Source organism: Thamnophis elegans, chromosome 10 (assembly GCF_009769535.1).
Source record: "Thamnophis elegans isolate rThaEle1 chromosome 10, rThaEle1.pri, whole genome shotgun sequence".
Lineage (NCBI taxonomy): Eukaryota > Metazoa > Chordata > Lepidosauria > Squamata > Colubridae > Thamnophis > Thamnophis elegans.
Window position 1 is genome coordinate 20,130,358 of NC_045550.1, and position 19,687 is coordinate 20,150,044.

General features: G+C 34.5%; 1 protein-coding gene across 1 annotated transcript in view; it reads right to left on the bottom strand.

The window, feature by feature from the left end:
- Nucleotides 1-8,659: 8,659 nt before the first annotated feature.
- SORCS3 (sortilin related VPS10 domain containing receptor 3) overlaps nucleotides 8,660-19,687 on the bottom strand; it is a 719,817-nt gene continuing 708,789 nt past the window's right edge. Inside the window, 3 exon segments of the mRNA XM_032225623.1 lie at nucleotides 8,660-8,724; nucleotides 9,839-9,999; nucleotides 18,345-18,450. Coding sequence (XP_032081514.1) covers nucleotides 8,660-8,724; nucleotides 9,839-9,999; nucleotides 18,345-18,450 — 332 coding nt within the window.

Here is a 19,687-nt window from a genome sequence, read left to right on the forward strand (position 1 = left end):
ACTGACTTGAAATAATGATTATAATTTAGTGGGCAATCAAATCCATTCTCAGTTTTCAGCTAGTAGTTGGTTGCACTTAGTAAAATGTGTTAAAATTGCATCCTTTCAAAAGAGAGAAATAAGATACCCTTACATTAAATATTCTTTATTATTTCCTTATAGTGCTACAGAGATAGATTTGTTGCACAGCCAAGGAAATTTTAAAAGTGTGTTTCTTAAACATGAGTATGATGTGCAAATGAAATGTAAGGCCATTGACATAGCACAAGTTATGGCCATTTCTGCATCAATTCTTAAAGTTAAGTTCAATTTCGGCCCTGCTACACAAAGTTACTTATTGCTAGGATGAGCATCTCCGGACCCACTAGTTTGTGTGACTTTATTATTGTTATTTCTCTGCTTTTCTCTTACAGTAACCTCTCAACTTCAGAGAAAAGCAACATTATAAAATGTTGCACTGACCATCTCTGTCTTTACAACTTGAGTTTTCAACTATCACTCAAGTTATAATGTATCAAAATTCATGAGAAGAGAATCACACTCAGCAGATATATTGCAATAGTCCAATAGCATTTTCTTAATGCATATTATTGTATGGAGAAAAATACAAAGCAAAAAAGAATGGGGAGAAAAGGAAATTGCTTCCACATAGTGCATGTAAGGTTGAAACCCTGTACTGAATCTGAATTTCACTCTCTGTGCTGCACATCCTAAGGCTCAACTATAAGCAATAGACTACAGAAAAATGATTATTTTAAAAATATGTTACTGAATTTAAGGGATATTTACATTAAAATTTTAAACCATTTTGGTCCACAGAGAAACAAAATTGAAAGACTAATAAAATTAATACAGTGTTTGGGGTCGCTGATTTTTATTCAGATTTCAGCCTTTCCCCCCTTTTGCTCTATTTCTTGTTCCTATAATATCAGCTCAAAAAAGAGTGTTCTGGATTATGAATGCTGTATGTCAACCAACCAAACAACAACCAACCAATCAGTCATCGATCAATCAACCAGTCTTTATTTGGTCATAGAACAGCAGATGCTGCATATCTTTTTGTATGGACTTAATAAAGCATTGTCTAAGCTGTCCTTTGGATTGGATTTCAGAATTTTTTCTTCTGTTACATCAGTGTGATTATATTTGATTTTTATGTTCCCTTAAAGATATTAATCATCTAGGTTGCATTCTACTTATATAGGAAGATTTCATGCAATCAGAAAAGGTCTGCATGTTTTAAGGATCCAATTCCATCCACCTGATGGGCACAATTTCACTTTTCTGACCATAGTCCAGCTACTAACCAAAATGACTCATTTCCCTTTTAATATAAGAACTGTGATTCTTCTTGGTCTCTGCTCTTCTTGGTCTCTGCCAGGCTATTGGGGGTGGGGTTAGTGACAGAGTAGAGCACCATGATTTGACTAATACCCTCTAAACATTTAGATACTGTCTTCTTCTCAATATTAAAATAAACATTCATCTTATGCCTTTAATTTTGTAAAACTGCAAAATGTGATTTTTATTATATTATTATTAAAAAGTTGTGTGAAATTAGAAAGCTTCTGCATATTTCAGTATTAATTTCAATGGTACCAATAGGCTATAACACAGGAAAAAATTTGAATAAATTCATGTATCACCATATGCAATAAATTTTGTGAAAGCATCAATGAAACAATGGAATAAAATATTAAGTTGGTGTAATTTTTTGAGAGATATCCCAAATGTTTTTCTCCAAAATGTGCAACACATATGGCTTTGACAGCATGACACCCAGAAGAAGTTGTGATTTTGAAGACTTATTGTAGTAAAAAAAATGCTACTTTTATTTAAAGCTGTCCTCCAAAAAGCCCATGTCAAAGGAGGACATGAAAGCAACATTTTATTTAGCATTTGAACTACTGCCCAAGGAAGAAAAATGACAGCTACTAAAATAATGTAAATCAACAGCTGTGATGTACAAAAATACATTTATTCTCAACAATTTCAAAATCACTGCCTTTTTTACAGTAGAAATATTCAAATGCAACAATAAAACCAATACAGTATATATTTATTTTATGTGTATGTATATTTATATCTTTCATGCATTTGTCTTATTATTTTTTAAGTATTGCAGTTGTCTGACTCATTTAAACCTTAGAATGAGAAACAAATGAACATCAGTTTGTCTGAGCTGAAATCGATGTAGGTGTCTATGAAAATATAGTTACTACGTTTATGGCAACTAGATAGTTTTAAAATTGGGCAACTTGTTTTGTAAGCATTCAATAAAGATGCTTTACTTTACATATGTGAGCCACACATAGCATTCAACTATGTGAGCACTTCCAACAGCCTACTCCCAATAATCCCACAGAAATTGTAAATGAGAAGGATGTGCATTGCAGCATCAGCTTCCTGGAGTTTAAGGTTGCCTCAGTGTGGTGATTACAAGAGAACTGTTCTTTAAGAAACTCCTTCTGAGGGAATATCACTTTTTTATATGCAAGTAGGATGTTGAAGGGATGGTTGGATAGTTGCGACATAGTGGTATTAAATGCATCAGGAAAATGGAGGATAATGCACAAAGTCCTGAGAAAAAAAGCAAGAATCTTAGAAGCTTTACCCTTAATGGAGCAGTGATGGTGGCTTCTTGAACATGAAATCCCTTCTTTTTTTAATGTCAGATCAATTAGTAGCAAAATGGTTCTTATCCAGAATTTAATTCCAATTAAAGGACTGCTGTGCTATAAGTTACAGAAGAGCAAAAAAAATATCTTTCTGATCTTTGATTACCAGGCTACTATGTGGTATAGCAGAAGGACAGGAGATGGAATGACTGACCAGATGCTCCACAGAAACAGTGCAGCAATGGTGAATGTATGCTGCCACATTTCACTGTCTAAACATATAAAGATATAAATCCCTGGCCAACTTTAGTCTTTGCAAGGATGGAGAACTGGTTAAAATAGTCTGGCTCATAAATACCTTATTGAGCCAATTGGTTCTCCAAGTGTGCTTGGGGAATTTCCCCTCTTCAGAGTCATATGACTTGTGAGATATACTGTGAAATATTGTAGAGTAGCTTAATGCTCCTAAATTAACCCTTGGAGACCCACATCTACCTTATTTATTAGGAAGGTGAGATGTTCAAAGCTTGCCAGCTGCTATTTAAATGAAATAATTCTTGGACGGATAAGAATATATAGAGAATATATTCTCTGTAAATCCATATTATATATGGAGTGAGGCTCATCTGAACTGCAATAATGAAAGGATTGCCATGGATGGTTAGGTCTTTGCATCCACTCACTGCTTCCATCCAGAAGTCAACATTGCTCTTCTATGATATGTGGCATCTTTATGACCAGGTAGGGAGGGAACTACAACAGTTGATGGTATACTATGAAGAATTTGTATTGTTTAGAAGAAAATTGAAGCCGCCAAACCCACCTCCCAAAAAAGAACTGTTTTTTCAGACATGGTACTCTTTTAGTCACAGTTATCACTGGATTCACAGATGGAATATGTTGTTAAGAGTACCTCCATACACTTATATTTAATATTCTAACAGCAAACTTCCCTGACTAATTTTTATTTTGGTGATAGTTATCTATGTCTTTTTATATCCTGTATTTACTATTCATATGCAGCAGGATGGGTAGTGGTATTAGATTGATGAAGACAACAGTATGGAATTGCAGCACAAGCAAAATACCTTTTGTGTCTGCAGTGCAACAATCTGATACAGCTTTTGTCATTCTAATGAAAGATCCTAGTTTCTATGGATCCCATTGCTGCGATGACAATGGAGCTACTTTTGAATAGAGTACAGAAGATACAATCGGTACAGTATCAAGTAGTATTTATTCCACCCCTTAGCCCTTTACAGCACCCTCTGGGTAGTTTACAATGAGAGCATTACTTGCATATTGCCCCCAACAATCTGGGTCCTGATTTTACTGACTTTGGAAGGATGGAAGACTGAGCCAACCCCGAGTCCCATCAGGAGCAAATTCAAGACTGTGGGCCTACAATACTGCACTTTAACCAATGAACCATCAGGACTCATTTACAGCAATCATGCTACTGATCTATGAAAGGACCAGGGAGTATTTTTACTGTAACAAAAATGGCACTAGTTGCTTACGAAGTATAATCTAGGCCAATGATATTAAAGCTCTAAAAGCCTTCCAAATTGTTTGTGGTGACCATACTCATACAGGAAATGCTTTGGACTCCAACTCTCTCATTGTTTAGATAATTTGTAAAGAATCCAGACTTTTGTCAGTCTTTTAAAATAAATTTTAGGCTATTTTGTTTGAAACTTTTGAGCAATCTTTAGTCCTTGTTTAGTGTTCTGTCTGGTTTCTTGCTCATAGAGAAAGAATAATTAATAAATTGTGCTAAGCCTGTCTTTCTAAATATTTTATGTAATTTGTATGAATACATTCAAGAATGTTCCACAGCTACTTGCATCCTCTCAATTCTTTATAAAGCTTCTAATAAACTGCAAAAAACAAATAATTCTAATAAAATGACGCCTATGCTCAGAAAAATAAAAATCCCGCTCCCCAAGACACGTCATTAGTAAAGTCACTTTATCACTGCACATATCTCCTAAAATCTTGTATATGTTTTTAAAATGTAGGCATTAGATGAAAATACATTGCCTATCTCTATGGTAGAAGCTAACATTAAGAATATTATTGACAGAGGTAGGATAATTAGATGTGAGACTACTTATGAGATGAGCAGTCCTTATTTCCAAGCACCTAAATAGAACTATATTGTTGCCAATTATTGTATTAAATTCAACCTGTACATCATGCCTCTCAAGACATCCACTCTCTTAAAGTAAATAAATAAAAGAGCAGAAATAATTTAATTAAATTTCTCCTGCCATCTCCCACAGGCCATTCAGCTCTCATAAAAATGTTAAGTAGCACAATTTTGGCATCTGGATACCATTTTGTACTCCTCCATAGAATTCTCCATAGAATTCCATTGGCCTAGTATTATCCTATGTTCTTAAATTCTAAGAGATTTCATTTGAGGTATAAGTGAGGCTTTGCAGACTGCATTTTTAAAACCTGGAAAGAAAGATGTCAAATAACCCACAGTATAAACAAAGAAAGAAATTTAGTCATAAGTATTTCACCAATACTAACAAAAGAACATGATTTACTTTTTTTCAAAACATTTTTGAGAAATATTTGATGATACTGCAGACACAGGCCTAGTTTGCTAAATTAATTATTGTTGCTTTCCCTTTCCTATGTCTTCCACTTTAATTTTTTAAATACAAATCCCTAGAATATACAGTAAGCATAAGTGCACCAGCATGCCTGAGACCCTGTCCTATTGTTCCCATTTATTTGTATTCATTTCTTATGTATATACTTATACCTGCTTATATGTTTATGGGTTATATTCATACTTATACTTGTTTTCTCGTACATGCTTTACAAACCAAAAAAATAAATACATAAAATAAATAAAACATTTTGTAAACTTTGGAGTTGTCATAAACTGGACAAACAACATTCAAGATTTGAAATGTAATCTGAAACCAGTGATCTGAAAAGAGCTGTGTATGGAATTTATTGGAAGATGAAGAGAGGGTCAATCATGCTTTATGCAGAGATTATTAAATGTTCACCTTTTTTCATAAAGCAGGGACATAAAAACACTTTTTCTTAATCACCTGGTAACTAGTTTGCTGAGCATAAATTAAATAAACTCAGGCATTAATCTAACATTGTTTCTCAGCTTAATTTATCTTGGAAAGGCTGTGAAACAGGACAGGACAGGATCTTGAATTCTTTAGGTGAAAAATTGGAATAAGGGAGGATTGAAATCCTCTGTAATGGTATTTTGTGCTGCTTATGTAATAAATGTATTGATTGGGATCATCACTATTTCCACAGTTCCTGAGACATCGTAATCACGAATAAGGAAGATATTCTTTACATTTTGGAGGTTACTCTAGAAACATGAATCTAAGAAATCATTAAGGTTTTTTCAGGGACCAGCATCCTAGAAAAATACATTATAAATAAAAAGTATGTTAATACATATTCTTCTGAATACAGAAACAGTCTGTATCTGAAATGACACTTTCAGAAGAATAGTTTGCATATACTACCTTGTTCATGTTTTTAATGTTAAACTGTGGATTTGTGAATTCTCCAATTCTAATATTTCCTTTGTAAAGAGAGACATTTTAGAGTGTTTCACAAGCTCTAAAAGCTTTTCAACTGATCCCTCTGAAGTTTTTATTTTACTCCGAGCTATAATCTCCCCCACTTCTTTGACAGATTCTTTTTTCTAAATGTTAAAGTAATGTTGATTGACAATAATTAGACTTCTTTTTCCATTGCTGACTTATCTGCCTAGTGAGCATGAAATGTGCTGATACTTTTTCTGATCCTGTTTCTGAATTACCAGTCATCAGGCAAATAATAGCCAAAAGATATCCATAAAATATCGTCGCCTTTTTTACTGCACAGATATGATCTCAGAATACTTAACCAATCAAGCATAGTATTTCTAATAGAGATCATTAAAATATGGTTCCCAACAAATAAAATTGTCATATCATACCTTATAAAGTAAAGGTTTATGATTGTGTGTTAGCATACTATATCCTCAATGAAAATAAAAATGTTGTAGAAGATATTTTATCAGTCTGGGGACGTTTGAGGACTTCTTCAGGAAGATTCTTAAAACATGGATGTGTCAGGAGGTTTAGGAACACTGACAGAAATATTGGTCTAATGAGATAGCTGCATCGTGTTTAATCTCTATCTTCTCTACTGTCTTCCTAAAACAATTTTTAATTGTACTTGTTTTAATGTTTTGATTTTACTATTGTTTTAATTAGCAATAGCAGTAGCAGTTAGACTTATATACCGCTTCATAGGGCTTTCAGCCCTCTCTAAGTGGTTTACAGAGTCAGCATATTGCCCCCACAGTCTGGGTCCTCATTTTACCCACCTCGGAAGGATGGAAGGCTGAGTCAACCTTGAGCCGGTGAGATTTGAACCGCCGAACTGCAGCTAGCAGTCAGTTGAAGTGGCTGCAGTACTGCACTCTAACCACTGCGCCACCTCGGCTCTTTGCCACCTTTCTGAGTTATATAAATGTAATTAATATATAAAATAAAATAAAATTCAAGAATTTGGAGTCAACATGGCAATAGCAGCACATCATCGGGGTGAAATTCAGCAGGTTCTGGAGAACCGGTAGCAAAAATTTTGAGCTGGCAAATACCAACTCTGGCTAGCCCCAGAGGGGGTGGAAATGGAGATTTTGCAATATCCTTCCCCCAGGAGTGGGGGGGGAGAAATGAGGATTTTGCAGTATCCTTCCCCTGGAGTGGGGTGGGAATGGAGATTTTACAGTATCTTTTCCTTGCCAAGCCCACAGAACCGGTAGTAAAAATGAATTTCACCACTGCATCTAATATTTCTATTTCTATTAAACAGCAGTTTAAACAGTGAAATCCAAAATTAATCTTACATAACCTATTTAACTTTACCCATTTAATCATATCAGATGATCTGGAAGCAAAATACAAAATAAAAAATATGTGTTGAAAGGAGTAGAGAGGAAAAAGTGGGAAAGAGTTGAGATTAAAATGTAAAAATAAAAATAACAAAGTCCCAGCTAGTGGCCATCACTAGGAGATTAAAAGTCAGTCTTGGACTTCTTATTTAGCTTCCTTGTGGTGAAGAATATTTATCCATGCAGATAACTAATTCAAATAGGGATTCATATTTCAGAGTTTTGCAGCTATGCCTATTAGATGGTATAATTAGTATCCTTCTCCTTACCACTTTCCTGTAAGGAAGAAGAAACTGACTTAACTAAACTGTGTTCTGAAACATGCCTCAACCAAGTACACATTTTTTTCTTTAGGGGATTCCTTGGCATGGTACTGTTAAAATAAGGCAACAGATTTAAATAGGACAGACAACTGATATACATTTAGATCCCACATGTTATACAGTTGCTCACTGCAGGCTTCCATCTAACAGTTTTGCTTTTGATATAAATGCAAACATGTGTGCTATGTGTATGTCTGTGCGTGGCTTATTTTTTTAAAATTTGTCTTTTGCTAAACATTAAATTATTTCTCAAGAAATAAAAATATATTTACATGGTAAGTATCTACATTATACCATCAGTATGAACATGCACCAGTGAGAGCCTCTTCAGAAATTTGGTCAATATTGGTTGAGCCATTTTGTGCATCCTACCCATCTTCATTGGGATCTAAAAATATTATTCAGAAGGGACCTCACATAAACAGTTTTCAAGATTTATCAGATAACACCTGTTATCTGAATCAGAATCTGAAAGCACTGGACACAGACAAGTCTGTTAAGAGCCATTAAATAGTGAGATTGCCATTAGCAAAAAAAGCATAATTCTTTCAATTGAAATTTAGGATCTTATACCATGATTTCATTGAGCTAAATATCATATTTGTGATACCATTTGCCAAATGCTCACTTTATAAATGTTCCCTGAAAAAGAAAAATGAAAAAAAGTCCACACCATTAATATTAATAATAATAACAAGAAGAATTTCCCTTCATCTAATCATAACATTAATTACAAAATAAAAACTGGGAAATGTTGTTGTCAAAATGGACTCCTGGTATTAAACACTAGTGCAGTTCGGTATTTCCTTTGTGCTTTCACTGTTGGAGATCGTTGAGATGCTCCCTAAGCAAAAGGAGAAAGGGAGAGAAAGTAAATTTGTTCATTGCATCTTGATTTTCATTCTGAAATTGTTTTAATTTAAGCAGACATTTTTTTCTTTTTCCTGACAAGCAAATGGTATGTAGAGATTGATGCACAAACAATAACACTGCTTTTCCAGCTATGGTTTGGCTGAGAACCTAAGAAATTACTCTATATAAAATACAGACATCAGAATGCATAAAATTATGGAAAAGAGCAATGGATAGCATGACAGTAGAAGATGGAAGTCAAATGAAAAAGAGTTAAGCAGACATTCAGACACTGAAATGGAAGTGGTCACTTCCTTTTTGTGCTATGAACCATCACTGGGCTGTCTGTTCCAACTTCTCATTCAATCTTCTTTTCTCCGTATTTATTGAAATATAATTTATGTATTTCAATGATGGCCTTCTAATACTTTATTATTTTTCAAGAGTTGAAAAATTTCCAGGAAAAAAAGAAGATAGTACATGTATGAATTAATTGTCACAAAATCAGGGTAGAAGAATCTGCAAATATAAGGAGTGGATAACTTTCTCACACAAAAGAAGGGTCCATGACAGGGGAGGAGAGGTGTAGAAGAATTTGAATACTTTTTTTGTACATAAAGCTTGCTCTAGTTACTAGAATTCTATTATTATAGACTGCTGGTTTTTCTTTAATAAATATTATTTATCGTAATGTCTTTGTGTGAGTTTGCTTGTTATTACAGTGCTGTCTGTTGATTAAACTTGATAATCTATTTCTTATCTTTTCTATTAATGTATTTTATCTGAGAAATATTTATATTCATCAATGGAGAATATGAGAAACAAAAAAAATTCTATATGTTTAAGGGTGGTACAATTTTATTTTGGCTGACACTTTAAATTCTCAACCAGGATCAAATAAAATGTTGAGGTTAGGGTGTCACTTCAAAAACTAAAACTGATTTAATTTGAATCATATTATTAATATAATAAGAATAATTTATAAAAAACATTATGATCACTTTTCCTCCTTCTTTCACACTGATAATTCAGGCCATTAGATTGGTCATATCTGATTAAGGGATGATGACTAACACTGTCATTGAATGGATGCCCATGCTATTTACCTATAACCCGTGCATCCAACTCTTTGTCCATGAGTTCTTCAGGATCTGTGAATTCACTAAGTGTAATTTTGGGTGCATTTTCATTTTGGCTGACAGAACCAATCATCTCCTGTTCTTTGTCATGTTGCACCTGAGCATAGATATTGATCCATGGAATTTTCCTGCATATAAAAGAAACAGATCCTCAGTTAGGTAACTCAGCTTCATCAACAGCTCATCTGCAAATCCTCTCAGGTCAAACCTAATTTGTTGAGTCCTGTGACAAACGGGAAGTTAACTAACAGGTAGAGGTGACCACTGGCAGTTGTAGTCACAAACTGACAGAACCCAGATTGTTAGAATGTAGATATAGCACTGGTGCTATGAAGCTTCCATTAGCTTTGAAGCTAGGGACCACCAAAAACTGACAAAAAACAGTGAACGATATCATACAATAAAACCCACAGTTACAACAATAGACTTCAATTGCCCCCATTGTACTTAACCCCCACTGTGCTAGACTCTGCTAGACTGCAGCACCACCTCCATGTACAACAGAGTGTCTTCTTCAAACCCGAAGGTCTATCATACATACCATAGAGTTTAAATTCCTACATATCAGATGATATACATTCTCACTTTTGTCTTTAAATTGGTGTCTTTGGTAGTCACTTCAACCTAAAAGCTCTATAACAAACAAGAAATAGTGTAATTTTCTACTGCTGCATAGTATATGTGATATAATGAAGATTTGACATCAACTAACAAATTCAGATTCAGAGAATCTGATTAAACAATATTGATAGTAACTGAAGCAAACACATCCAGGAGAAAGAATTCTGGACAACAAAAATGATATTTTTAAATAAGGAGCTTACTTGTACCAAGAATTACCCAAAAGAGAAAAATAATATTTAAAAATCTGAATGGTAATGTATACATTGATTGCTTTTCCAGGCAATTACTGCTATCATGAGCTTTCTTCAAAATAAATTTTGTGTGACTCTTCTTTCACTCACCTCCTTTTGACATCCTTTTAAATGACTGCTAAGTGGCTGGGAGAAAAAATAGTCAACTCTTCTGCTTAATCTTATTTTCTCTAGGGCAAAGTTATCAGGTACCTTTGATCTTTCTTTATCATTTATCTTTTAAGACGTGTAAGATTGTCCGAGAGGTTTTGCACATTATGAGCCAAGCTCATTTAGCTTTGTTGCATGCTTGCCTGATTTTATATATCTTAATTAGGTCATTAATAACTTTATATATGTCATTATTTCTTGGAAAGATCACCTTTTCTACCTTTTCTTTTCTACTTCTGGCTAGTATCAAAATATTAGTATCTATACTGACTGTTCTGCCTTTTACACTTAAATGGGTTTTATGTTTTCTCTTCTCTGTCATATTAAAATAGATAAGGGGTGAAATAAAATAAAATTTCATATTCTCAACTTAATCCAAATTTTATTACCATGTGACATGAATCATCTAAGTGAAAACATTTCCAAAACAATGTATTGGAAATTCATATGGAAATGTCCAGAGCTTAATGAATAGAATGCCTCATGTCAGAAAATTCTTCTTCCTTTTGATTAAACTTGGATAGGCATAAAGGGGGAGGCAGGGTAGGCTCATGCCAGTAAAATGCTTTAAACTGAAGAAGCAAGGTATTCTACCTTGAATCTTCAATTAGAAGCACAAAGGCAGGGCTGATCTGTCTTAAACAGCCATTTTACTTTGATAAAAGTGGCTTCCGCACATATGCAGAAGCCATTTTTCTTGCTCACTTTGCTGCTCAGAAATAGGAAGGTGCTTCACTTTGTCAAGTTTCTTGAAGCTGTGCTTCAACAGTACTTTCATCAAGACAAAAAGCATTCCTTTACAGATCTAGATATCATACTAATGAAAGAACTGAATTTCCTGAACTCATTAAATCTCTCCTTCTCTGTACATGGCAGACCAAAAGAAAACTAAAAAGACAGTGCCCTTAGTCTGAATACTGCTAGAATTATAAAACAAACTTGGGACAGTTAAGGCAGTCCAGACTTCTTGACATTAAATATTCCACTTTTTTCTCCAAATATGCCCTTCTGTTTTAAATATGTTTTAAAGACTTTATTAAAAATTCATTTAAAAAAAATCCTATGATTATTTTAATGGCAGCATGGTCATCTTTAGCCAGATTAAAAAGGGAAATTAGGATATGATGAATGAATATTAGAATCATAGATTAGACATAGATCCAATATGCACAAAGTGTTTTATAGTAGTATTGATCTACTAATATAGTAGCATTGATCTACTATTTCCTTATTGAAAATGTTATATGCTTTTTTCTTCCCAAGTGGGGATTTTCTTTTAAATTCTTCCCAGGTCCAAATATATTTATACAATGTTTATTTTCAATTTTGAAGTTGTACAGATAGTTTTCGGCTTAATTGAGCCCATATCTGTTGCTAAGTGAGACATTTATTAAGTGAGTTGTGCCCCATTTATGACTTTCCTTATCCCAGTTTTAAGTGAAACTGCACATGTTAAATTAGTAACAGGGTTGTTAAGTGACTCTGGCATTTCCATTGACTTTGCTTATCAGAAGGCTGCAGAATGAGATCACATGACTCCAGTAGATTGTAACCATCATAAATATGAGTCACTTGCCAAGCTGACTGAATTTTGATTACATGACCACGGGGTTGCTGCAATGGTTATGTGTGAAAAATGGACATAAATCACTTTTCTTGGTGCTGCTGTAAATTCAAATTATCCCTAAATGAACTGTTGAAGTCAAGGAATACCTGTAGTAATTTTGGAGACAAATAGCAGCTTGCTCATCATTTCTAACACAGTAACTGACTATTGTCATTATACTAAACCTCTACTGAGATTCAATCCTAAACAACAAAGACTACCATCGTGCCTTCCATGTTATTTCAACTTTCCTTTTTTTATAGATCTGTGGAGATCGCAAATGTCAGAATTATGCACCAAGTTAAATTTTCATTGTGTTTTAACAGTGAATGGTTAGTAAATTAGGCAGTCATCACACAAGGATTATCTGTATATGTAACTTTAAGGCGGATCTAGGGATGGGTAATTTTTTTCTGCCCTGTACATATGACAAAGAAGCTGAACCAATTTTTTTACACTGCCGCGCTGAACAAATATAGACTCACTTCAGTGTGTTTTAGATTGTGTGTGCAGAAGCTCCCTAAAGGTATACACACAAACATTAATTTTGAAAGAACATATAACACAATTAATATTTTTCTTATATCATAATTTTGTTCACAGTAAGATACTTTTTATTCCAGTTTTCTTCCATTTGCCCATATCCAATAGCATCTCTTGCTTTATGCAGGCCTTTAATAAACCTCCCGCATATGTGTCAGCAGAGTGCCAATTGTAGCAATTTATAACATTAAAAATTGATGCAGAGACATGTTTCCCCTATCTCGGCTAAATAAAAACCAATATTCTAGCTGGAATTCTATCTCGTCACAAAAATGCACATTGCTTTGTTGATGAGATAAAATCCAAATAATCACAACAGACTAAGCTGCAGATTCTTCAATCCTAAATAGTGAAATAGTGTTTCTTTGAACAGTAAATAGTGTTTCTTTGAAACAGTATTATAAAATTTAAAAATAGTTTTTCTGAACTAGGCCAATGCCTTATCCAGCAAAGTACATTACACAGGAATCTACAGATGTATTTACAAAATTGAAATATGTATATATGCTTTCAAATCCAGAAGTTAAAAATTAAGCTACTAAATAGCCATCAATATTATGAGAGATTGAGAGTTCTGTCCCCTATGTCTAGTCCAAATCTCTTTGCAAAATATCCCATCAACATCTAATGGTAGTGAACTCTCAAGTTTAACTCTGCTATCATGCATAATTATCTTTGTTGGAGGCAGCACTGGAGATATTGAGATAGTTGCCTGTTGTGACTCAGCAGAAGTTTGCTGTGAGTTAAGTCGGGATGCAGGAGTAACAATGCAGCTGGGGCTTGTTAGTGTCATCTTCTGGAGATAAAAGGATGGATAGTGCCACACCCTGGTTGGAGAAGTCAACGTTCATCGTTCATCATTCATCGGTCGTGGTTTGTTTGTGAGAGACACTTGGATAAGTGATTTGCTTTCTGTAACCCTGATTCAAAGAGACACTTGGAGAAGTGATTTGCTTTGTAAGAGATCTTTGTTTTTGCATTCTGTTATCTTCTTGCCAGAGACTTTATTTATGTTTATTTTTGGGCTCGCAGCTAGCGTGAGTCGAGGTTGATAAAGTTCTTGCCTTTTAAGTCTGTCTGACTGTCGTCTTTGAACGAGCAGAGAAGGGGGGCCAGAACAGTTGTCCTACTACAAAAAAGTAGGTACTTCTTCAAGAGAGTAAGTTGTTGCTTTTATGTCCAATTCCAAGAAAGACTGAGAGGTGCAACTTAAGGAGCCATTGGTAAATTCATGTCTCTAATATAACCCCCCTTGAATTATTTGACTGAACTTAAAAAAGAGATGTGTTGAATATTCATTACTGGGAAAGATATGGTAACAAGGTCAGCCAATGAATAGGCATAGCAACTAAGTCAGCCAATGGGAACTGAAACAGAACTGAGAATTGAAACTGAAACTTAAGACTGATCTCTGTCTACTCTGAACTCTGGAATGAAACTGTTCTCTCCTGCTTGGGTCCTGCTTGTAACTTCTACCATGTTGAAAGAATCTACTATTCGTATTGTACATTTATTCATCTGTTAATATGTATATAAAGAAGTTGATGAATCCAGCTGAATCAGTTATCTGTGAATGCTTTCTGGATTTGATTTTTCTGCAACAAACTGTCACAAGATGCAATTGAATTCATGTGTATCTGTGGAAGAAGGTCATAAATGCATGAACACCTACACTTCACACCTTACTACACTGGGTGTTTTAAGGGTTCATAATTTTCAAGAAAGTTTTTTTCGTGTTCAAATTATCATAACTAGAGTGCTTGCTCAGAATCTTCTGCCCTTGGACTAATTTCACATCCAGCAATGAGGAAGATTAACTAGCTAGGTTGTGAAATTTGTATTACTGTGTAGGAAGTTATCACTCAGCCCTCTCCTAGAAAAATGAAATATTCTAGGAAATATTGAAAAGGCAGAATATTTCTCTGGATGTGAAAAGAAAGAAACATTTTTTTAAAAGACAGAATAACTGCCTGTAGCTTCCTGCCCATCCCCACTTTATCAATGGGCCATTAAGAAGGCCAAGCTAGTCCACTTTACATAAAAAAGACCTCCACTTCAGCTCCAGGGGGGGATGGGATTAAAAGCATGATAATATTGGCCCTTTACTCAACTGACCACATGGCATCTGAGAACTAATCCATACCTGGATTCAAAACACAGCCCAGAGAGTTGCCCCTGCATGGCCCCATGGGAGTCTGACAACCAATCAGAATACATTTCTTACACAGGAACAGGAAACAGAGAGGTGGGACTGAACAGGTTATAAAAAGCCTAGCAAGTCCCTCCCTCAGCCCTTCTCTTCTTCTCCACCAACATTGAAACATGTGATCACCTTTGTTCAGGACTCAAGCCATGTGGTCTTGTCCAACAATAAACCATCTTTCCAAGCAGCCTCCATGTCTCCAGTGTCTTTTTACCCACTTGGAGCCGAACTCAGAAGGACATTTCTTTCATCAATTGTTTACGAATTAACTGTTGTCTGCAAATGTTTAAGACTACTTGAATAAAATGTATATTTTTGTTTCAAATTCAAATTGGTAGCCTCAAAATTATCAAGCCTGCCCCATTTAAATCAGTGTCCTATCAAGTATTCACTGTGATTTATGTTCTGTCATTATTTGCTCCACGCAGGGTTGAGAAAGGTTAGGTGAATAATCTGCTTATGGAGAAACAATCTCTCCCATTCTATCAGCCATAAAATTAATGAAGTATATCCAGATTTGTACCTAGTATCTCTAATTTAAACTCATGTTTGGCACAGATAAAGCTTTTTTGTTAAATTCTCATTTGGAGCTGTGCATTACTAGCAGAACTTTTTTCATTCTTCAGCAGCATAAAAAAATGGAAACACACAGGTTAATTTTCTTGTCCAAGAGTTGGCATGGTTTCACCTCCCACTCGGTAGGTTGAAAGTTTAATCCTAGATAGTGGCAGAAGTTTCTCTCTTAGGGTGCAAATTTTTTTTTTTGCTGAAAACTCCATGTAGGCATCAGGAAGGGCATCCAACTGTTATTCATTAACTAGGCTTAGGGTTTGAGTTTATTTGTAAATTAATAATAAATCTAATCTAATCTAACAATGAAAAAGAGCTATGAAACAATTTGCCCATTAGACATGTCCTATGAATGAATAAGCAAACTATCATTGCATCATATAATTAAATAGAAACAATATAGAAAGACTGTGTGAAGTGCTCATTGTAAAGACTGTTATTGATGGCATGAATCATTATGATAAAAATAAAAAATGTGGTTAGGTTTGTGATGAATAACTTCATTATTTCAAATGTGGCAGATCCTTGTAAAGCTGCAGCCAGATTCGATAACCTTCTGCAAGTGCATTTTTCATAACAAAGATCTGTTCTCTGGCATTTTGGCTTACTGACCTACTGAAGTGTTAAGTATATTATTGTTTCATCCTGGAAAACACTTGAAAATATGATTAAATAGGTATGAAACTCATATTTTCCTACAAAACTCAAAATGTAGCTATAATTGATTTGCTTCAATGAATAAAATGTTACAATTTACATACTTTTCCCCAAATATTCATAAACAATGATGGTTAGATATAAAATCTGTATGCAGATATACAAATACTTCTACTATATTTACTTGAAGCCCTAAGATTTTTTAAGGTTCTGAAATAGTAGTCATTTATGGAATCATAATTATATAAATTTCCCAAAATATACCATCTGAAATATCACTAAAACAACATTGCAAAACTCTGTTAGTTTTTTGGACAAATGACAAATATTTTGCTTCCTGAAATGGCAATACTGGAGTCAATCCAGTCTATCAGTCAATCCATCATGCTTTCAGCAAGCAAAAATTGTGCTGCTTCTGAGAACAGAAAAAATTCATTTCCGTATTGACAGATATTTCAATGAAAAAAGCAATCAGCTGCATTGATCTTCTTTCATATTAGCGGGCAGGAGAGGTAATGATGACAAAAAATCAGTAATAACACTGATTTTTAGCCAACTATCAAAATTTATATAAAACCCAAGAAACAATATATGTAAAACATCTTATAACTGTTTTTTTAAAATAAATAACAATACAAAACCAGGAAAATGTAGATAAAAGCAGTTTAAAAAAAGTATGCAATGTTATGTGAACTGACTTCTGCTTGTGCACTATAAATATATCTTCCTCATTTGCAAAGCAAGCTGGGAAAAGAGAAGTGTTTGATGTCAATAAAAAATCCAATCCATTAGCTAATGGACATAACTGGGGTTAAAAACAAGTTCAACTCTTGCCATGTCTTTCCAAATTTATAATTATGCTCTGTATAAATGGCTCCGCTACTTATAACTTATGTGTTAATTTTTGAACTCTGGGTATTCACCAACCTGTATACCGGCTAAATCTATAATGATAGAAACAACTGAATGAAATGTATACATTTAGAATTTTATGTGTTTAAACTTATTATTGCTAATTTCCATGATGTACATATGAAAATTAGGGGTACTAATAATGAAATGGTGACCAATGACTAAATGAGCAGCAGCTGCTAATCAGAGGCACAACAAGCTGTATTGGTTAGTAATAAACAGTATTTTCCTACTGTATCTGAAGAGTGCAAGAAAAACTGCAGTTTCAGTGTTGGCACTCATTATTGTCCTTATTTTGAAAAGATGCAATTTTGTTCAGCATAACTCTATGAACTGAGGAGAATTAGCTCCACTGATAATGGCTTGAACAGTTAGTTCAGAATGCGTACATTACTATTTCCTACATTTCTAGGGTTAGTAAAGTCATATGTTCATTATCTCAATATATAAGACTGATGCCCATACTTGAAATGAATGCCTTGAACTCATCTTTGCTTCCCTTCTTTGAGTAAAGTGTCTTCAATCCTCTTTCCAGAGGTGAGTTGCTCCCGTTTTGGGCTGGATCAGGCAAACTGCTTGTGGTGGTGGTGGGAGGCTCCTTCCACCCACCTGGATGCTTCTGCACATGCACAGAAGTGTCACACATGTACATGTGTGCACACAAGGGCACAAGCGAACAGGTAGCACCAGGATTTGCAACCCATCTCTGCCTCTTTCCTATATTTTCCTGAATTCTTAAATCGATTTATAGGAAATTGTTTTGTTTTGTTTTGTTTTGTTTTGTTTTGCTTTGCTTTGCTTTGCTTTGCTTTGCTTTGCTTTGCTTTGCTTTGCTTTGCTTTGCTTTGCTTTGCTTTGCTTTGCTTTGCTTTGCTTTGCTTGCTTTGCTTTGCTTTGCTTGCTTTGCTTTATGTTAGCAGATTTTTTTGTGAATAGCAGAAAGGAGTACCAACATACCTTTTAAACTTGTAGATTAAAAAAACAGCCAAGCCAACAAAGACCACTGAGAGCAACATCAGCATTGCAGAGCTGCTGTGCCCTGCACCAGAATCAACAAGAGGTGCTGAGGGGTAGAAAAAGATCATATTATACATAAAATGTAGTCATTAAATGTACAGATGGCAGGATGTATCAGTCTCATGCCTTTGCTGCTGCTAGATTATTATCATTAACAAGATGTGTGTGTGTGTGTGTGTGTGTGTGTGTGTGTGTGTGTGTGTGTTTGTGCTGTAGTCAGAGGTATGGTGAGGGATCAGTACTACTTCCTTGGAACCTTCAAGGTTCCAAGTAGCTCTATAATGAAAAAGAAATAGCAGGTTGCCTAGTAACTAAACCATTTCATTCATACCATATGATCTTTTTGCATCTGCTTCCTGTTTGGTGTTCTCCATTTGATATATTGCAGCTATGGTGGAGACAGCTGCTAATCGGGAATAGTGTTTGCAAAAGACTCAAGTCAATCCTTTTCAGAAATGACTGTATAATAATGTCGGATGTAGTTTTTAATGCTATGCAGAAAACAAATCCTTCATTCTTTTCTCATTTTTCATCAATTTGATAAAAGAGAATTGCTTTCAATTATCAACTATCTTTTTAATTTTGAAAAGCCAATAGCTAATCACTTTCTATTCCCCCCGCCCTTAATTTTAATATGAAGTCACCAGGAGTTGAGATCTACTTGAAGAAAACTTTATATTTTCTTTTTATATATATATTTATATTTTCTATTTGTTTCTTACGGGAGGAAAACCAAATAAAATTCCAGTGTTTTCTGTTCTTCTTGTACTAGGCTATAAAAACAGAAGTATGACTAGGTTTTAATTGAAGGACAAAAAACTGGAGAAACAAATCTCTTGTTATATGCCATAATTATATTTTTTTATAAATCCGAATACATTATTTTTCATTCCTACTGAACATCAATCAGTACCAGATTAAGTCTTTTCAAAAATAACTCTTTGTCTCTTTGAATTGGGTATCTCAATTGTTTTATCCGCCAATTAAACCTAGATTTATGGGTAGGGGTTTCTCAAGCATGTCTCTGTTCATTTTCTATCAACTGAAACATATTTAAATGAATCCTACTTAGATGTGCTTTCACTCACCTAGTGCCATTAAGAGGCATCTGGACAGCTCCCAGAATATCTAACAAGCTTTTCTGAATGTTTGCTAAAAGTTTGCAATGCCAATTTATCCAAGAACAATGCCTGGGATCAATATGATAGCTTTCTTTAATATTTATTTTCCTTCCAGAAAAATATAAGCTGATCATAAGATATTACATTGTGTTCCCTAGATCT